Source organism: Pyrus communis, chromosome 4, assembly GCF_041283825.1.
Source record: "Pyrus communis isolate YQ-2024b chromosome 4, ASM4128382v1, whole genome shotgun sequence".
NCBI lineage: Eukaryota > Viridiplantae > Streptophyta > Magnoliopsida > Rosales > Rosaceae > Pyrus > Pyrus communis.
The window spans coordinates 14,753,862-14,775,073 of record NC_142568.1 but is presented as its reverse complement, the minus strand read 5'-3'; the positions used below and the strand labels follow the sequence as shown (position 1 = coordinate 14,775,073).

Genomic DNA, 21,212 nt, shown 5'->3' with positions numbered 1-21,212 from the left:
TCAATAGTTGACTGAGCCATATTTCTGGGTCATTCACCCTTCTAAAGGTACCCACTTCTTCATTCTAAACCTTGACAGTTTACGTCATCACTTTTTGTTTCCTCTGGTATTAACACCAAAGTTATTATTTTTAATTGGTTCCTTGAGACAGGTTTTCGTTGGGACAGTTTACGAGTAGCAGAAATTCCCCAATTGCTTGCTCATTTTCCATTTGGTTTCAGATCGCTCGGCTTCTCCGTCTTCACCCATCGTTGCAAATTGCATCTCGAATGCCATTATGTTCCCCCAAATGCTGCATTTCTGCATATCACTCAACTCCCTCTTTCTCTCATCAAATCAAAACCCCAGATCCAATTCTCTCCCTCATCAGACCCCATAACATCATCTGAATTACAAGATTGGTGCGTGGGGAGTATGCATGTGGCAGCTCCAAGGATTTGAAGACCCAGAGAAGAAAAAGGAGGAAGAAAAGGTAACATCTTGAAAAATTGATTCCTTTAATGTTATAATTGCAGACCCAGAAGGATCATTATGTGAATTACTGAGTTTTCGAAGGAAAGTAATTTCGATTTTTTGATATTTGGCAGGCAAGAGAGAAGGAACTGAAAAGCAGAAAGCTTTAGAGGATGACGGATTGGGTTCCGAAGCTCCGACCATTCTGACCGAGAACGAGTTCAATAACAACAAGGTAACGGAATTCAATGTTTTGTGTTTGTTATGGAGGCGTATTTGCAACAGTATAAACCTCTTCAAGTCTTAAACGGATTGGAAAACACGATGTACAAAATGCAAAGCACTTCCGGTTTGCAAGTCCTTTTATTTTTTTTCCGCTGTGTTCACACCCAACTTAATTAGTTCCATTCTATCACCTAAATTACATCATAAGTAATCCATAATATATCAACAACACACATTATTAATTAGCCAAGTTGCAATATATTTACATTTATAGAGGGCATGCAGGGAGCATATGATGGTTCTTGCATATATATTCTCCTTGAGAAGGCAGACATGACCGTGGCATTTAGAACACATTTATACTCATGAGGCATTGGGGTAAAGTGACTGTTCTGTTTTTTGTTGTTATTTATTTATCTGGAGGGACAACGTAACCTTTTACTGTTTGTTGGAAGGAATATTAAAAGCACACTATTTTGTCAAATTGTTCTGAAGTATTTGATGATGATTTTAGAATTCTCCTGACTTTCTAACTGAAATTTGTGCCAAGGGAACCCAACTAAAGTGGTTTGCTGCTCCACCTATGAAGTATTAGTGTATTATTTGTTGTTGTTAGAGTTTTGATTGGATTTTGTGTGGGATTGTTTGATTATTTTGTTATTTTATTGCGGTCTTTTGTGAAATTTATTCGACTATTATATTTTGGTTTTGTCAATTACATTTTACTGTGCTTCGTGGTGTAGAATCGTCCTAGAATATCAATGCCTGAGATGGCTGATAAAGGATAAGGTATTATTTGATTGTTTTATCTGTTTTTAGTTATTGGTGCAGAGCTTGAAGGAAGTTGTGGATAACTGCACTGAGGTTCTCACCATGAAAAAATTTGTCAAGGTGTGGACAACTTCTGTTCCTTTTTGGATAATTAATTGTGTTAAACTTATGAGTTTATCTCTACGAAATGAATTTACTCACATCTTTATCAAATGGATTTTACTTTTTTGTAGGATTCTTCATTTAAATTTCAAGGGATTAGGTCAATATTTTCATTTGAATTTCTGGGTTCTTTTGATGTGAAGATTAGTGAAGTAAGGGATTGGGTTTTCAAGAAGCACTAAGCGCTCGAAAGTTTCTCCCACAATTTTTCCAGCCTTAACTTCTTTGCAGGGCTTTGGCATTCTCTCATTCAAGCATCAAAGAGGCTTTTGGCTGATACGAGGTTCGTTTCCTAGCTCCAAGGTGGCTGTCTCTACAGTTTCAACTAGAATATAAAATATCAAAGCCCTAGTTATATGCCTAAAAATTTTTACCATCATGTGACTTACATTAATCGAATTATAGGTAATTAATTTAAGATCTACCAATGTAAATACAACTTTAAGCACACAATAATTTTGTTCTATTGTAGTTTTCTTAGATACTATATAATTACGTTTCTTATGAGTTATGAACAATAATAAATGAAAACATAATTGAAGAAAAATGATAAAAACTCAAATAAGATTGCAAATTCCCACTTTCGATTTGTACATCAAAGCCATTTTCTGTACTGTTCATTTTTGCATATCACCATGCGTATGATGGATCATATTTCCATCTTCAATTTTAATGGCATAAGCCATTGTGGATCAGTTGTAAAAACAAGAAAACTACATGACTCAAATTACCAAATTGGAACCATGAAAACGAAAATAAAAGATCTCTAAACTACAAGGTGCAAAACTGTGATTGGCCAATTTATGTACTTGCATCACATCATATCTAATATAGTAACAAACTAATTAACAATAAGTAAGAAAGACTGATTTGATGATGTTGAGGCTTTTAAGAAAGACTGATTTGATGATGTTGAGGCTTTTGATCATTGTTTTATAACTTGCATTTGCCCTTTGCATTGTTACAAATGGGTATAAAAGTCACACATTCCACTTCAGTTAACAACTACTATATGGTATGTTTTCTTTTTCAATCATTAGATACCTAAGCCTACAACCTAATTCCAAACATTAAGCCAGTTCCATTCAACATGTTTTCGAATTTAGATTCTTTTAATATTTATACCTTTTAATATTTATACCCTTTGTTCACTATTGATCTTACCGTGCACTCTTTATTTTGTAGTGTGTTTTTATTTGTCAATGTTTCAGTACATTTGTACTTAATTGATTATGTTTGTGTCTTTAGGGCTTTAAAATGAAGTTTCAAGTGTTTCTGAATTCAGGACAACAAGCTCTACACGTCAAGGTAAGCGATTTAGAGTTTTGGTTTAGTATGGCTCTAAGGTGACTAAATTAACTGTGTTTCTCTCATATATTGAGTTCTTGATTGTTTATGAAGCTTTTGTCCAATTTTCTTTTTATTTAGAATTGTAAGTTTGAATTTGGAATTGGTTTTCTATGAATTTTTAGATTTTGTTATATTGGCTAAGTGTAAAAGTTGTGTACGGGAAGAAGCTTTTCAATTTTGGTTTTTTTCTTATGTTTTATTTTGTAACAATAATAAAGAATAACCATATGATTCTGTGCACTGTTGAATGATTATATTTTCACATCTGCAAAATTGTAGTAGCAACTTAATAAGACATGGACTACATGTTTAGGCTTAATAAACTTGAAATAGAATTCATTTTGCTTATGGAAAAGTACACATGATGTGGGTGTTTAAAATGTTTACCTGCACACAAAATCACATTTTCTTCGATAATTCAAATGTGGTACCATGACTTCAAAACCTATCATTGTTAATAAGTGAATAAATACCGTGGTTGAATATCAAAGCTCTGTGGAACTTTAGATAAGTTTAGAACAGACCAGACCAAAGGGTTGTTAGAATCCCCTGATGGCAGGGCTAATGAGGATGGTTCAGCTGCATATACAACTGAAGTTCTCTCTATCAACTTTAATCTGTTAGTAGGGAAAAAAAACATTTATTTCATTGTCTCATTTTTTCGTGTGAAAAAAACATTTAGTGTTTGAAACTTTCCATGGTGCTTTGTTTATAGAAGATTCAGGGTGGGGATTATCTAGCTTTCATTAATTGGCATCTTTTTTTATTTAAGTATCGTCTGTGCTTTTGTTTGTAGGATCAATTTGTGAAAGAACTTAGCATAGCATAGGCATTATCAATTTATCAGCTGAAGTATTGTAGCTATGTGCACGACTCCAACAAGTCACCCAGTCATACAATGGGCTTGCACGTCTGTAAGCTCCCCATCCCCTTCCCTCTTTCCCCCCTCCATTTTCTTCTTATAAGTTTCATGCTAACATAAATTTATACATCGGTAAAATAGGAGCCGCTATATTTTGATTAACTCTTTATATGTATTAAGAGTTGTCAACAACTGCTATATATTTTGTGTCAATATTTTGTACATGTTTTATATAAATAGTGTTTACATATCTAGGCACAATCCTTACAACACATTCAGTTCCTTATTCTAACACTTGTATACAATGCTTATAATTCATTTGACATTCCTGGGGCAATGCGCGGGCTAAAGCTCTAGTATCTACTATTTGACATAGCCATCTGTTTAGCTTCTTGCCAAACATAAACTTTATTCAAGGTTGCTCTGTTTTGTACCGACTATTTTTCACTTATATATGATTGGAATTTGCAATAATATATGTATGGCAACATGTACTGCATTCAGTTCATTAAATATGTTCTCATCAAAATGTTAGTTTACAACTTCCAGATTTAAAATTGACGGTCTTCCTTATTCTTTTGCAGTGAGATTATGGGACAGGATATTTTGCAACTTTTGTATTAGGGGATTTTGGTCGCTTGTATTGACAAATTAGTACTGCTGTTTACTACAATGCAACTTTTAGCCATCAAAAGGATATTCTCGGATAGCAACATGATATCTTTAGGATGATATGAGACTGACAAACCAGGTCAGATTTGAGGGGATTGGGTCAATGTTGAATGGATTCTTCAAGGGAGTCCAAGCAAATGTTCAAGATTAGAAGCATTCTAGGCGAGTATTAAGATGTCCTACAAGAAGCTTTATTGATAGAGTGGAAGCATTCTTTTGAACAGGACACCGTATACTCATCTCACTACAAGTACTATACGATGTATGTATCATCACGAGAACATTTACAAGTTGTAATTAACCATTTTTATTTTTTGGCAATAATTGTAGTGCTAATTTTATGTATGCGTGAGAAATTGTTTGTTTCACAGGCAGCAAGGTGGTATTGTATAACATAGTTGCAGGCCCCGCTAAAAAGAACATCTTGTACATTGACAAGGTAATGTCTCTTATCCGTCTGAGCCAATTTTTGAGCATCTTTGATTATGTTTGAGCAGTAAGCAACAGATGACAAGTACTAAGGCAGCTATATGATTTCAAGTGCATCAGCATGCATTGACTTTTCCGGTCAGGAAGCGATTAAATCAAAGTCGCAGATTTCCATTGCCAAGCATAAGTTGTCCTGGAGACATTCAGTTGCCGCAATTTTCCAACAGACTTGAAGCTTTTCAATGAGTTTCGAAGTCCTGAATTTCAAAGGTAAACAATGGAATTATATAAGTTCTATTGCAGATTAAATTCAGGTTGAGCGATCGAGCTGAAAATCGTCTCTTCTTCTATCTATTGCAGGGGCACTGCAGTTGATAAATGACTGGCTAGGGTTACTAGTTTTTCATTTGGCTAGAGTCTCTGGATGTAGAATGATGGCACGCTTCAAGTGAAATGACAATATTTATTCATCAAGGCTAGTAGATCGAATATTACTCAGTTGGTATGATGAGTCGATATATGCATAATTCAAGTAAAGAGCATTGACATGCAGCTAAGTGGACATTGAGTTATCTCCGTGATATTAGAGATGTTGGTTTATGCTTTGAGAGGGATGACTCTGGTATTGGCAACTTTGCAATTGGTTACGTTGATTCAGATCATGCAGGTGACTTGGATCAAAGGAAGTCTACTATAGGCTATCTGTACTATGCTAAAGGGCCAGTTTGTTGGAGGTCCATTTTGCAGTGGTTTGTTGCCTTATCTACTGTAGAGGTTGAATATATGGCAGTTGTGGAAGCTATAAAGTGTGTCATTTGGATGCATGAACTTATCAGAGATTTAGGGGTTGATCAGAAGCAGTGGAGGTGCATTGTGATAGTTAGAGCACCATTTATTTGGCTAAGCATCAAGTTCATTATGCGAGGACTAATCACATAGATGTGCATTATTACTTGTGCGTGAAGTTGTTGGTGAAATCTCCAAAAGATTCCAACTAAATACAACCCTTGTTGAAATGTTGACTGAGGTTGTTGGTGTAGCTAAGTTTGTTCATTGCTTGAACTTGGCTCACAGTTTGCATATATAAAGAAAATGTTGGGCAGTAGGAGTTTGGAGCATTTGGCTTTGTATAGAGAGGAAATTAGTCTCTATATTTTCTTTTCTATTTGTTTCTTTGGTGTGTAAGAGCTATTGGGTATATTGGGGTATTGAGTAGTGAGATTGCCAAACACTTTGTAAATACTCCCATTTGATTGATAGTGGATTATTGGGTGAGCTCCTACAGCTCCGAGGACGTACTCCAGTTACACTGACTGTTGAGGAACCTCGTTAAATCTTGGTGTCTTTTCTATTTTGTTCTTGCATTTCATTTGATATATTTTTTGTGGGGTAGTTTATGTGTATTTCCAATTGGTTTGGTGCTATTGTAGCAGAACAATATATCGTATTGCAGATTAAATTCTGACTAAGCGATCGAGCTGAAAATCGTCTCCACTTCTATCTATTGCAGGGGTATTGCAGTTGTTTAATGAAGGGCCAGGGTTACCATTTTTTTCATTTGGCCAGGATTATGTGGACGTCGTCGTTCTCTACCACCATCTTCGTGTTATCAGCGAAAGTGTTCATATTCAGTAGACGACGAATGTCTATACTTAGTACGTCCGTGATACTACTGGGTACCAAATATCTTCGTTCAAGCTACTCCATGTGTAATGTAGCGGGTCACTTTCGACCGTCTGAAATAATTGATCGGGCCTTCGCGTTCGGGTTCGGGTTCGCGTTCGGGCCTTTAAAGTTTCAACTTGGGTTTTGTTGGGCCTTAGGGTTCGGGCCTCCATTTGTAATCAGAAAACCTAAATACAAATACCTAGAGTGGAAAAAATCAGTCGCAGCCACCAACCTCAGCGCTTCCCGCCACTTCAACCCTTCTCTCTTTCCCCATATCCCAACGATGGCGGACAAGAAAGGGAAACGCCGTCGACCCGACCCGAGCTCCGACGACGAAACCCACCATCCCAACAAGAAGGTCCCCAAGAAAGACACAATCATCAACAAAACCCTCGAGAACCTCCGCTCCACCACCGCCGCCGCCTCCTCCTCCAAATCCCTAACCCTCGCCGACCTCCCCATCTCCTCCACCTGCCGAGAGGTCCGCGAGCTGGACCACGAGTCTGTACAGTACGAAATCGAACTCCAAATGCTCAAGGTCATCAAATCCATTCTCGACGGCGACGGCTTCACATTCCAGGTCCCCTCACGCGCCGCCGCCAACCAGCTGTACATCCCGGAGCTCGACCGCATCGTGTTAAAGGACAAGACTTCCCTTCGCCCGTACGCCAACGTCTCCACCGTCCGCAAGGCCACCATCACAGCTCGTGTTCTGCAGCTGATTCACCAGCTCTGCCTCAAGGACATCCACGTCACCAAGCGTGACCTTTTCTACACCGATGTCAAACTCTTTCAGGACCAGAATCAGTCCGATTCGGTCCTCGATGATGCGGCCTGTATGGTTGGCTGTACGCGCTCTAGTCTCAATGTGATTGCCTCCGAGAAAGGTGTAGTTGTGGGGAGGCTTATATTCAGCGACAATGGCGATATGATTGATTGCACCAAAATGGGAATGGGCGGAAAAGCCATTCCGCCCAATATCCACAAAGTTGGTGATGTGCAGAGTGATGCATTGTTCATATTGCTGGTTGAGAAGGATGCGGCTTTTATTCGATTGTCTGAGGATCGGTTTTACAATAGGTTTCCGTGTATTATTCTGACTGCGAAGGGGCAACCGGATGTAGCCACCAGGCTCTTTTTGAGGAAATTGAAGCTTGAATTGAAGCTACCGGTGCTCGCCCTTGTGGACAGTGATCCATATGGCCTGAAGATTTTATCCGTTTATGGTTGTGGGTCGAAGAACATGTCATATGACAGTGCGAATTTGACCACACCGGATATCAAATGGTTGGGGATACGGCCGAGTGATTTGGACAAGTACAAAATTCCAGAGCAGTGTAGGTTGACGATGACAGATCAGGATATCAAAACAGGGAAAGAAATGTTGGAGGAAGATTTTGTGAAGAAGAATCCAAAATGGGTTGAGGAGCTGACTCTTATGGTGAAGACCAAGCAGAAAGCAGAAATTCAGGCTCTGAGCGCATTCGGCTTCCAATATTTGACTCAGGTTTATTTGCCGCTAAAACTGCAGGAGCAGGATTGGATATGAGCCTCAGGCTTGATGTTTTATGGTAAGTCATGAATTTACTTTGAGATTAGTTTGTCATGGTGTAATATCCTTGGAATTGTTAAGTTGAAAGGAAACGGAATGAAATGAATGAACAATGATTTTGTAACTTTGTTTCCACATGAATGATAAATTCTTTTTTCTTATTTCCCTGTTGATGTTGCATCTCTGTGTGTATATAATCAAAGAAATGTGTTCCTAATGTGGGATTGTAATTTTATAAACTTCTTCCTTTGGCGAAACTAGTTTTACGTTGAATTGTTGTTCCTCATCATCATTGAATCTGTCGTTCCTTATGAACGTGCAAACCTATTTCTTGGGGCACTTCTTTTCCACAGCCGCTGTAGCAGCGATCCTCTGGTTACCTTTAGCCTTTCTAGTGCTACAGGTCTTCCAGATCTCACTATGTCAGTTTTGTCGTGGGAACTGAACTCTCCTTGTTTGGCATAGCTGTCTTGTATAACTCCTTCGCACCACTCCTCAACCAGTTGCTCGAGTGATGATCGTTAGATTTGTAACTGCGAAATAAATGCATAAAAAGCAAAATGTACTTGTTCATGACAACCAAAATATGTGTTGGTATACCCCGCATTCCTCATGTCCCGATATATAGCCAGGCATTGTTGTATTTCGCTCACAGAAAGGTATCTGCTACGAGCCCTCAGAATTGTATTGGACTCGTGATCATTTTGTTTTCATTGGCATTAAAATTATTCGTAAAATCGTGTCCAGACATGTTTGGAATTTCTTGTATCTTATATAAAAGAAAGCGAAAAAATGGCTGGCCATTATGTTTTCATACATCTTGGAGCAGTTCCGTCCTTATGGCAGGACCAGTCGAACATAACATGCGAAAAGGAAATCCAAAAGTAAACCAATTAACATGAAATTATTTGTAAATCGTGCTTATTTGTACGAAAACTTTTCTCAGAACGTGTTAGGACATATGATTGGAAATTAGAACCATTTGTTCTTGGTACTCACGAAGTTTGGGTGTATCTGATATTTCTTCATTTCTGCAAACAGCGACAATGCTCGCTCCAAATTTCCACTTTTCACACACACCTATGAACCAAATGACATGATGCATCACATTTAGGGCGGAAAAATAATGCAGTTTTGTATCATTTGTACAATGAAACGTGTCGTACCATTTTGTGTGCCAGTCACATTGAAAAATCTTTCGGATTATTGACTAAGTGTCGATTAACGTGCTTATTTCTTATTAGAACACATTATTTGGTTTCCTAATTTGGTTCAAAAATTTAATCTCCCTAGCATTGTCCTTTTTGAAAATCTGCACTGAACCAAAAGGCTTTTAGGTTCGTATAGTTTTTGCTCTTCAAAGATTGTAAAAGGCGAAATGCCCAATCGTACTGGCAAGCCTGGACACAAGCATGACAGTTATGATCACCACATTTTATACCAAATAATGTAAAATGTATTGAATTAGGATCCAATGATATTACATTTACATTCTCTCTGTGAGTGAGAGCAGCAACAAACCCTAGAATTTTCCTTTGTAGCCGATCCTAATTCTGATTAGGGTCGGTGGCAACCTTTTCTTCTTTCCCTTTGCAACCTTTTTCTTTCCTTTCCTTTTTGTTTATTTCCCTTGCTTTTCTTCCAGCGTATTCCATAGCCTTTTCACCACTGACTATCACTAATCTCTCCATCCACTCAGATCCACTCATCGAACTCTCAAATCCTTTTATCCATATGCCCACATGTCTTTCTTCCGGATTCCACCGATTCCATCTCTATTTAGACTTATAACCAATTTTGACCATGAACTGTTGCAGTCACCAACTAAGAAGGTGTGTAGAGTTCCGGTGTTCACACCGGCTTGGGTGACCACACCACCTCCTTCTCTATGTCTGCCTTTTCTGGCAGTGTTGCTTGTGGTAATCCCACAGGTTTCTTTGCTTTGGTGGTCTTGTTAGTTGTTTGATGAAATGCTATCGTTTCGAAGTCGGAATCCATCTTCTTTCCACCTCTGAGGTGATGGTTCTTGGTAATAGTTGGTGGTGGTGGTTCGAGATCGTCGGGGTGTGCTGCTACGGCGGCGATATGTTTTTTTTTTGTTGTGGGCCAAACTTTGTTTTGGGCTTTGGGTTACTTTTGAGGCCCATATTTTTGTTTATGTGGATATTGTACTTGAACCTCTAGTTTTGTAATATGTTTGTTTTGCTAAGGTATCCAATGAGATAAAAATCAACACTAAATGAGATAAAACACTAATTTGATGTGGCAGTTACAATCTCGTACCACACATCATGTGGTATGAATAGCATTATTCAATTTTTTGTTATTTTAGAGGAGAGGGGCTAGAGGTTAAGAATTTTTAGAAGCAACTCCTACGTATTGTTTGTTGGTTGGTCAACCAATTAATGATTTTAACGCTTAATTGTCTTTTAATTAATATATACTGATATATTTATATTTAGTGGTGAGAAATTTGATCTAAGTTACACAATGAATCAACTATATAAAAAAATTAGTATTGAACTCATCGATTTGAACCTAAAACCTCAAAATTATAAGCAAAAATTAATAAGACTAGACATATTACTGAAGCTCCACCACAAGCCTGGGTTGTACCAAGGGCTAAAGTGGTCCCCAAAGAGCATGGGCTCCAAGTAACCGAGGCCTAATTACCCCCTTGGAAATCCACAAGCAAAAGAACTCGCGCGATGGCGCCGGTTTTAAGACTTTGTTAAATGTGTGGGACTTGTAAAAGTTTATTTACATTTATATCAAAATCTATTTACATCCCTATGTTCTATGAAGAACAAATAGTACGTAAAATTTATCTTATGTACAGCCATGTAGTTATAATATATAAAAAATATCGTGTTTTCTATGTCCCAACTTTTCACATGTGATATAGAAGTTATGTGTTTCACTTGCTTATTGATTGGCTTACAATCTCAGCATGAGAAAAGCATTCCCTGATCTGAAGAAAAAAACATAGTTAACAATTTCTTTTGCTATTCCTATTTATTTTTGGTATCATGTACAAAAAATGTAAACTCCAAGCAACAGATTGATAGTGGGAGGAGCATGCATAAATTAAACTTTAAATTTCCATCACACTTGTTTGTAATTAAATAAAGTAAATATACAGTAATCATATCACAATCACAGAAGTAAAGATTTTCAACTGCCACAATATTTAACAACTACTAGGAATCACTTACAAAAAAATACACAATATATGCTCATGTTGATCTGAGGCCCTAAATTATGTGAAACGAATAAGAAGTACAACACGAACCTGAATGAACCTTTGTATGCCTACACAGCTCTTAGACTCTTAGTTATTCTCGAAGCTCCAAAATCTCTCACAATTGAAGGATGATTTGTGGGGGAAGAGAAGTGATGGTAATTTTGATGGTATGATGGAGATGGTGATGGACCTTGCCAACTATTTGGATATTTAGAATGAGATGGCAAACGTCGTGGTCGACGTGTGGAAACAACTCGATCAGAATCATCCTCCACTTCAATATCTTGATAGCTCCACACTGCCAAGTGAGATGGCGATGGCTGCAATGACAATTGCTTTGCGTGCAATTGTCTGAAGCACCCACTTCCACTTCCGGATATGAAGATTACATCAGCTTCTTGTGCTCATTGCCTGAAATCAGTCCAGCTGCAGTTAGAAATGCAACTGGTGAACCGTGCAATAACACACTTGACCATCCGGCCAATTTGAACCTCCCTTCGATAACATTATCGGCATTGAGGGGGTCTCAAATCGTCCGACGGATTTTCAATAACGTGGGGAGCAAGTCAGAGACTTATGTTTGCTCTGCGGTGTCACCTAATGGGACAATAGTAGATCTGTGTCCAACTTGGTTTAGGATTGCTCCAGAAGGCATCCAAGAACTGCATATACAAGTTAAAGTGACGCAAGCGATGGATGATTTTACATTTGGTGAAATTGTTCTTACTGGAAGTTTAAATCATATTGTCAGGATACTCTTATCGGTTTTTCCCGTTTCGATATCGAAATGATGAGAAGTTTTAGCTGTCACAACTCTGATAAATGGAATTTGAATGAATAAAATTATGATTGGATCAATGGTTAGAATACAGATCATGATGAATTTTACATATTACAATTGAATCAGCAACAAGGGGAGCGCTCATGCAGGGCCACCTCCGGTTGTTTGTCCTGGCCGGTCAGATTAAAGGGAGGATTATACGTACTCTTCAGGACTAGTCAGATATCCGAATGGCGCAAGTTCTCAGGAAAAGCATGACACAACTCTAGGAAACAATAGTCAGGAGGTTATTGTCATGTTGCACATACACTCGTCGCACCGTGGATATCTATACATACTCCTCGCCTTAGGCCTTGGTTGGATATGTTTAGTTTGTCTAACCGCCTTTCGAATTCTCTGCTCGAAAACACGCCATTCGATAGCGGAATTCTTCATAAAAATGCTCACAAGCCTGCGTTTGTTTGGTCGTATTGTTGGCATTTTGGATATATATGCTAATCTTCTCTTTATGTTAGTTATAGTTGGGGGACAATAAATACTTGGTAGTTGTGGTTGACAAGGTCTACAAAGACAATACTTGTCTGAATTGCGTTCAATTCAAGTCAACAAGCTCAATACAAAAACTGTCTGAAGCACCCACTTCCACTTTGCTAGAAACTATGATAGTAGCCATTGGTTAAGCTTCCATGATAAACTAAAGATCGAGATATTATAAAGAAAATAGATGTGAATGCAAATTTCTTCCTCCTTGATTTTGGACAAAATTGCACCTACAAAACAAATAACACCTTTGGTCAAGGCCAAGAGCCTCATGCGCCCATGATGAATTTGGGGGGGAGGGGGGGGGTTGTTTGGCCAAAGAACCTCCGATGCCAAAGTTAGAATTTTGAGAGAAAAATGTTTAGGGAATTTTTGAGTGTTTAGGAGGAGTCAAGACCTAGGTATTTAGAGAAAATGGGGTAGTATATATAGGGCATGGCCGGCCGCCTTGGGAGAGAAGGTGGCCGGCCCTTTGTGGTGTTTTTGGGTGTAATTGGTGGTTTTATTGGCCATTAATAGATTAATTAGGTAATAAATCCATTAATTAGCCAATTAACATAATTTAAAAGAAATGTTTTGGGGGTTACCTTGTGGAGAGGATTTGATGAGGATGGATGAAATAGGTTTAAAAATAAATACCTATTTGGGCACTTTTGACTTGATTGTGAGATGTTTGTCCACTGCTTGCGCGTAAGAATTCTAGTGATCCTCAAGGGTAATTTTGTCATTTTATGCCCAAAAATCCACGTGTCGCCTCTTGATTATTTTTGACTCCACAAATGCCCCCACACCTGTTGGGCTGCTCATAGGAAATGGCAGCAGGTGTAGAGATATTCTTGCTTTAGGAAACGTAGGATTGTTTCCTATTTTGGTGTTGATTCCATCATTAATAGGAAATTTGATCATTCTAGGAAAGAGAAATAAATTTCTCTCAAAGCCTATTTAAGTCCACCTTAAGCGGGTTATTAAATCAATTTTGGAGAGTAATTTATTCTACCCTACAAGAGAGAGAGAACTTAGAGGATATTTGTTCCCCCTCCTCTAGCAATCTTTGACATCTTACCCGTGTAAAAGATCGTCTTTCGTTGCTTTTTTTGTCTTCTCCGCACTGCACCGAGGTAAGAAAAAATTAATTTTCCTTGTCTTCTTCTGGGATAATGCTGTTGCGGGGCAATCGTCGAGGTGGTGCGGCACGTCGGTTGGCAAGGGCTAGGAGTTGGCTTGGCATGGACCGAGGAGGTGTTGTGGCAAGGACCACTGCTTGGGCTGCTCGGTTTGGCTAAAGCCAGCTTACGCGGCTGGGGATGCGGATTGAGGCATTGGGGCGCAGTGCTAGGCGAGCAGCATGGCTTATGTTCTTTGGGCTCTTCTTCTGAGATAATGCTGTCGTGGGGCAACCGTCAAGGTGGTGCGGCACGTCAGTTGGCAAGGGCTAGGAGTTGGCTTGGCATGGACCGAGGAGGTGTTGTGGCAAAGACCACTGCTTGGGCTGCTCGGTTTGGCTAAAGCCAGCTTACGCGGCTGGGGATGTGGATTGAGGCATTGGGGCGCAGTGCTAGGCGAGCAGCATGGCTTATGTTCTTTGGGCTCTTAGACCTGACGGGGACCAGGCCGGCGATTGAGAGAGATAAGGAGCTTGCGGGCCTCATGGGCTGTTGGAATGTTGGGCATACAGGCCTCCTGCTTGCTAGTTTGAGAGAAAAAAATGAGGAAAAAGCCAGTATGGGTTGAGTTCTCCTGCTGAGTACTATGAATAGCATTGGCTGCTTAGTTTTCTTCGCTGGGAAAAATGTGGGTTGCTCTAAAGAGAAAAGGTAAAGAGGATAAATGTAGATACCTTAGCTTGTCTGATCGCTATCATGGAGTCTACTGTGAATGAAAGTGGAAAAAAGGGATCTTCCTCGTCTACTCAAGAGATGTTGGTTAAGAAAAAACTGAAGACTTCCTTTGTTGCTTGTGAGGGTCCACCTGTTGTTGAGAGGCCTGTGATTGACATGACTTCTTCCAATGGGAAGAAAAATGAGGCTGCTAGATCTGAGCCTGTGGAGCCTCCTATGTCGAGAATGGCTAATTCGATTACTGATAGTATTGCTCAGTGTAGAGGTCTTGTCATGCCCCTAATGTCGAAATCTGTGCCAAGACGTTCGTTGGAAGCTAAGTTCGATTCTCATTCGGAAATGCTTGCTATTATGCAAAGCGATAAGGTGGACTTTGCTTCTAAAGTGGTGCCAAGGCCCACTCCCTCCGCTGCTGAGATTGATTCGCCTGCTAGGAAGAAGGAGACTACTCGTATGGGTAGCTATGAGAAATCCACTAAGCCTGCTTCTGGGGAGGCTGCTGAGATCTGTGTGCTCTTAAAACCAAATTTGCTTGAAGGCATGAACGCTTGTGCCAAGTTTGTTGATGGCGTTAGAAAAGTTTGTTAGCCCAAGTTCATTTGCGAAACATACGACCTAATATAGAAGGACTGTTCTGCTTGCTATAATGTAGATATAGCAAGGCTGCCAAGGAGGTGGCGAAGACTATGGCAGCTGAAACTTATTCCTTGGCCGAAGGGATCAAGAAGTTGGATTCTGAGCTCGTTGATTTGAAGAGGTCTAATATTTCTGCCGAGGGGATCATGAGGTTGGATTCCGAGCTTGTTGCTTTGAAGGGGTTTAATATTTCTGCCCCCACTTCTCTAGAACTTGAGACCGCTCACCAAGAGATCGTTTGATTTGAAGACTAAGCTTGACGCAATCCAAGTTAAGTATGAAAGTACAGAGAAGGAGATTGGATATTACATACCTCAGATTCAAGATCTTGAGTTTACAGTTTTTGAGCTTCGTTTCGCTGCTTATAAAAAGGATGAAGAGTTGATTGCTGCTTATAATCAAGTGACCCACTTCAAGAAAATCGTCGATAGGCTTGAACCACAAGTGTTGGAACTTCAAGGTGTATTAAAGATCAACGAAAGTCTGAAGAAGGTAGTGGATGAGCTGCAGCGCGTCCGTGTTGGTTTACTCGAGGAGAATGAGAAGCTGAAGGGTGAGAATGATGGGCTTGAGGTTTTGAGACCTTCTCTATTTTGCCAGAAGACTTACTTACTTTTACTTTTGAGGCTTCCATTGGTGAAGTAGTTGAAGAAGTTGATGCCTAGGCCAGGGCAGCCGGGGGTGAACCGCTGGATGATACCGTTGCTAAGAGTGTCGCGGCTGCTGAATGTGTGGCAACCGAGTAGTCGTGGGATGTCCAAGCTACTGAAGTGTAGTCTTTTAGGTAGCCTTTAGGATTTTCTTTGTTTTTCCTTGTAGCTCTTGTTTTTCTTGAACTCATTCGACCTTTGCTAGTTGTTTATAAACATGCTTCATTCGTTTTTCTTCATCTTTGTTTCTTTTGTTCATGCCTTAACCTTTAGACTTTATAGACTATTGGTAGGTGTGCTACTTTTCTATAAGCAGACAGGCCTGAGTAGCCTATGTAGCCATAGGTGTTGGTGTAAAACTTTGCAAAGTTGTTAGCCATAGGGTTGGCAGCCGGATGCCTTTCTTGCAGAAACAGACAAGTCCGTGTAACCACTAGGCTGTTAACCTTGGCTTTTTCCAATTCCATAAGTTGCGTAGCAAGTATCACAACACTTAGGACTTGGTGTATTATGCGCTTGGCAAAGGTGAAGCTTATCAACTACATAGTATGTCGGCAGTGGATAAAGCTTCGTATATGCACGTTAGCTTGTTTAACCTTTCACAAGAATGTGCAGTTGTATAAGTCTAGCGTGGTTTTACTACTCGAAGGGCGAGCCGTAGGCAGTCTTCCGGAAACCATAGGCTACCTTAGTGCACTCGGTAACAGTTTAGGGTTCCAGGGCAACTGTTTATAGGGCGTACTGAATAATGTTCCCCCTCTATCTTTAGGGCCTGGTTTCCCGCGGATTAGGCCAAGAGACCCAAAATTCTTCAATTAGCTAAGCCTTAAAAAAGACCATTGTGGCTACATCTAGGAATCCTGGTGTAAGAAATCGTGCATTTAGTTATACTAGGGCAGCCAGGCTCATCTACGTCTGGATATTCAGAGTGTAGAGTTTATCTTCCCTTCTTGGAGAGCTGATCCATGTGGGTGTCGGGGAATTGGTTTACCCTCTCGCACTAGAGAGTATGGTTGGCCCCTCGGGGGGCGCAATTCTTACGATGAGTCCTTAAGAAGGGTGCAGTTTTCTTTTGAAGTCCAGGAATGATCAGTTATTGCAAGCATGCAGCTGAGCCAAGTTGTGATTACTTCTGAATTCCTCATTGAAAAACGAGTGAAATGAACGAGAACTTAGCTGTAAGGTAGGAACTGTATAACAATAGGATAGTCCTTGACTTATGAAGTGGTGCCCATCGAGCTGCTTGAGTCTTCGGGCTTTGATGTAGTGGGAGGTCACATATGGTACTTCCTCAGATTGTAGGCGCTCCACTGCTTTTCGATCTTTTTGTCGTTTCATGGTGGCGAGGGTGTAATTACTCTTGCCGCCTGCTCTACTGATCTTATACAGACCTTCCTAGATGGGATCCATCTTTTTGGAGCCTTCTCTGCAGGCAGTGACAAAGGCTTTTCTTAGGACTAGATCTTTAGACTGGAATTGCCTGATCTTGGCCTTTTTGTTGTAGCTGGAGAGGAGCTTCTACTGGTAAGCCGCAATGCTAGTGATTGTTTGCTCGCGCTTCTCCTCTGCCAGATCTAAGTTTGTGGCCATTTCCTTACTGTTATGCTCAATGCTTGGTAGTAGAGCAATGATACTTGGCTTGATGACATTGGGATGAATGATTACTTCTGAGCCAAATGCCAAAGAGAAATGAGTCTCACCAGTTGTTCGTTTTTTGGTGGTGCGATATGCCCATAGAGATCTGGGGAGTTCGTTTAGCCATTTTCCCTTCTTCTTGGTTAGGGATTTCTTAAGGTAATCGAGGATCATCTTGTTAGATGCTTCGGCCCACCTATTGCCTTGATGATATCTCAGCATGGACATGTATTGCTTGATGTCATACTTTTGGAAGAACTGCGCCACATCTTTGCCTATGAATTACGGGTCGTTGTCAGTGATGTTGGACTGAAGGATTCCAATCGGCAAATGATGTTATTCCATATGAAGTGTTATATGTCCGTCTGAGTCGTGGTCGTCTTGGGCTCTGCTTCTACCCATTTGGTAAAGTAGTCGATTGCCACGATCATTATGCCTCTGCCCCCAGTAACAGACGGCGTAGGTCTTACTAGGTCGATTACCCATTGCATGAACGATCAAGGATTCGTCTATGGGTGTAGCTCGCTAACAAGCAGTGCTGGTACCAGTTTGTAGCGTTGGCAACGGTCGCACTTTTGTACTAACTCTTTAGCATCTCGATGTATGGTATGCTAGTAGTAACCTGCGTTAAGAGCCTTCTGTGCTAAGGATCAACCTCTGGAGTGATTTCCACAAACGCCTTCGTGAGCTTAGAACCTTCAAGTCATTGGGAAGCGCTAGGCAGCGGAGATGTGGTCTGGTGTAGGATTTTGGGATGAGAATGCCGTTCTACATGTAGTAGAGTGCTGCCTTGATTTGGAGCTTCTTAGACTCCAATTTTTCCGTGGGGAATGTGCCATTGACCATGTAGTCTACAATGAAATCTTGTCAGTTTCGAGTTGTATTAACCTGTGACACCTCGGTTGCTGGTTTCACCTCTATGCTTAGCTCGTCTAGATACTCAACTGAAATAGAGTGTTTGAGTTGGTGGTCGAGGGCGAAGCCTAGGCTGGCTAATGATTAGCTGGGAATCAAAATGAATTGCAAGTTTTTTTACTGCTAAGTCTTTTGCCATTCAGAGGCTTGCTAATATGGTTTCGTTCTCTACTTCATTGTTAGATGCTTTGAAGCCTAGAGTGGTTGCTTATTTGGGTATCAAATCATATGGGGGTGACAATGACTACATGACGCACCGTCAACATGCAAATGCCAGAAGTCTTCATCGGGTAGAGCAGACACGGCTAGGGCGTGCTCGAGTACCTCTGGGGCTTTATTGGGCTGCTCTGTTGCTTCGTGAATGCATGGTAGGGAATCATAGAGTTGGGGCCATGTTGTACGTAGCAGGAGATGCTCAACTGCCGATATTGAACCACTCTAGAACTAAATTATGGAGCAAGGGTCGGCTAGGGCCGTGTGACACGCAGCATGAGGTGCTGCTCAATTGCTGGTACATGTTATTCCTGTGTAGAATCTTTTAGGGCGATGATGACAAAACTTGCTTTCAAGTGTGTCATTCCAATGTTCGTCTGCCCTTGATGTTTCTTTTGGGCCAAGTTATTGCGTTTGTCAAAAAATTTTGCATCCGTCAGTGTCTACGCCTTTATCGTCGTGCATTTGGATTGGGCAAGATAGTGCGTCATAAGGATGACTATATGCATCTGAAGGTAAAACTTGATCTTCCAGGTTGCAACAACTATCGCCAAAGTTAGCTTTTGGAATTTCTGGTAGCATCGAGGAGAGCTTTTGAACTCTGGAATATAGGTAGTCGGGCCCCCAGCTCTTCTCATATGATGGTAAAGCATATTGCTGCTTCAGATAGCGTCAAACATGTGAATAAGTCCTCCACTGCTTTCGGTTTGGATACTAGAGAGGTGATGTTGAGTACTTCTTCAAGTCCTGGAATGTGCATTGGTGAGCCTCGTCCTAAAGTGCATGATTCTCTGCTAGAGTGAAAGAGTTTGCCAGAGTTAGATCTTCTTTCATGATTAATTTTTTGAATAGTGGGTGGTCTGTTGGAAGTCTTTTTTGGAAGGTTGCTCTAGCTATTGAGTCGTTGTATTCGACTATCCTTGCATTTTCTGCTTTGAACATCTTCACATAGTCACGAAGCGACTCTTTTGGGTTCTTCTTGACGTTGAACAAATAGTTGGACATCTTTTTGATCGAGTGATAGGATGAATATTCTTTGGTGAAAACCAAAGAAAGTTCGTCGAAACTCCGGATAGATTATGGCGGCAGGGTGTAGAACCAATATTGCGCCTCACCTTGTAGAGTGGTGGCGAATATCTTGCACATGAGATCATTGTTATTTTGATAGAGGATCATTGTGCTTCGGTAGTGCTTTAAGTGTCTCTTCGGGTTTTCATCCCCTTTGAAAGATGTGAAATGTGGCATAATGAACTCGCCTGGAAGCTTTGCCTATTCGATCTCGTCCGTGAAGGGTGACATGCTTATATTGGTCATGTTCCGTCATAGTGCCTCGTCGGCGACCTCGTTGTGTTGGAAATTACGTAATCGCTTGGTCAAGAGTCTCTCTACTTTTTCCTGAATTTGCCTTTGTTGGGGTAGTGAAGCTCTCGGCTGCCCCCAACCGTGACTTGCTGGTCTAGGCTGCTTTTCCATGTGTTTAGCTCGTCCATGCTGGGGATGCGGTGTGTGTGGTGCGTTCCTAGCAGGCGAGCAAATACTTTGCAAGCTGCCACTTGAACGTGAGCCAGATTGAGTAACTGCTTATTTTCGTCCGTCTTGCTGCCTACTCGGTTGTGAAGTGGAGAATGCTCCTTGCGGGCTTAGCCGCGAATGAACACTTCACCTGGAAGGCTGCTCATATTGACTATCGGAGTGTGACCCCAACCGTGCATGTACGCTCGTCCATGGGCTTAGTCGAGAGTGCACACTTCTCCGCGCGCTAAGACGGAAGTATACGCTATCTCAAGGGCCCAATCGGGAGTGTACACTGGTCGAACGCTCAGTTCATGGCTGGTCGAGTGGCTGCTTGCCGGGACAATGCTGGAAAGGTTCTTTGTCTGCCATTGTCCTACTTCTGGACACCTCGTCTAGGACACGTTGCATCTCGGTACGCTGCAAAAGCTGGTTCACCAAGGTCGTCTGCTATGCGAGGGCGCTCGTCAACTCTATGACTTGTCAAGACAAGTGTTGTTCTCCATTTGGGTTGGAACAGCTTGGAAGGAATGCGTCTCTTTGAGCAGTGGAAGTGTGGTAGACTCCGGGCGCGAGATTTGAGTTAGGAAATGTCAAATCCGTAAAAAATTGTGATGAAAATGCTTTCAGTTCGATTGTCGGTACGGAAATTTGGAGCCGGGACTGTTGAACTAATCTTGGATCGATTTAGGCTACCTGGAAGGCCACGGGAGCAGACTGAACCGCGGGAGCAGGTTGGGCCGCGGGAGTAAGCTGGGCCTCGAGAGCAAGCTGGGCTGCGGAAGTAAGCTTGGCCACGGGAGTGGGCTGCTAGGTGGGAGCAGGCTAGGCCACGAGAGTGGGCTGCTCGGTGAGTGGTGAACATGGGTGCGAGGCTAGGGCTCAGCTTGGCAACGCATTGGGCTTGGAGTGACATGGCTTAAGTCGTGGCTTTGGTGCCATGGGCCTTGGATGGCACGGCTTGGGTTTGCTTAGATGGCACGGCTCGGGCCGTGGTGGTGACACCATAGACCTCACCGCGGGTGGCCACCGCGATGGTTCCCGTGGTGGTGGTGCCGTTCGTCTTATTGTCACATTTAGCCTTATGGATCGCCGCAGTCTCAT

General features: G+C 41.2%; 1 protein-coding gene, 1 long non-coding RNA gene and 2 pseudogenes across 7 annotated transcripts; 3 read left to right on the top strand and 1 right to left on the bottom strand.

Annotated features, from left to right (window-relative positions):
• Positions 1-49: 49 nt before the first annotated feature.
• Positions 50-6,258, top strand: LOC137723176 (uncharacterized). Of its 6 annotated transcripts, none has more exons than XR_015961632.1 (10): positions 50-472; positions 588-688; positions 1,510-1,569; positions 1,755-1,894; positions 2,860-2,919; positions 3,758-3,875; positions 4,408-4,757; positions 4,867-4,934; positions 5,045-5,194; positions 5,285-6,258. It is a non-coding gene; the product is annotated as an uncharacterized LOC137723176 (long non-coding RNA). The 6 variants fall into 6 exon arrangements; XR_015961630.1 differs by having other exon boundaries at positions 1,683-1,894; XR_015961631.1 differs by having other exon boundaries at positions 1,498-1,542; positions 5,037-5,194.
• Positions 6,259-6,603: 345 nt separating this feature from the next.
• On the top strand, positions 6,604-8,305 carry RHL2 (Spo11/DNA topoisomerase VI, subunit A protein). The gene has a single exon (XM_068461957.2). It carries the CDS (start codon positions 6,630-6,632, stop codon positions 8,139-8,141), a length of 1,512 nt encoding a protein of 503 aa, XP_068318058.2. The 5' UTR covers positions 6,604-6,629; the 3' UTR covers positions 8,142-8,305.
• Positions 8,306-11,608: 3,303 nt separating this feature from the next.
• Positions 11,609-12,179, top strand: LOC137722002 (subtilisin-like protease SBT2.4 pseudogene; annotated as a pseudogene).
• A 7,131-nt stretch (positions 12,180-19,310) lies between these two features.
• Positions 19,311-21,212, bottom strand: LOC148697510 (uncharacterized; annotated as a pseudogene).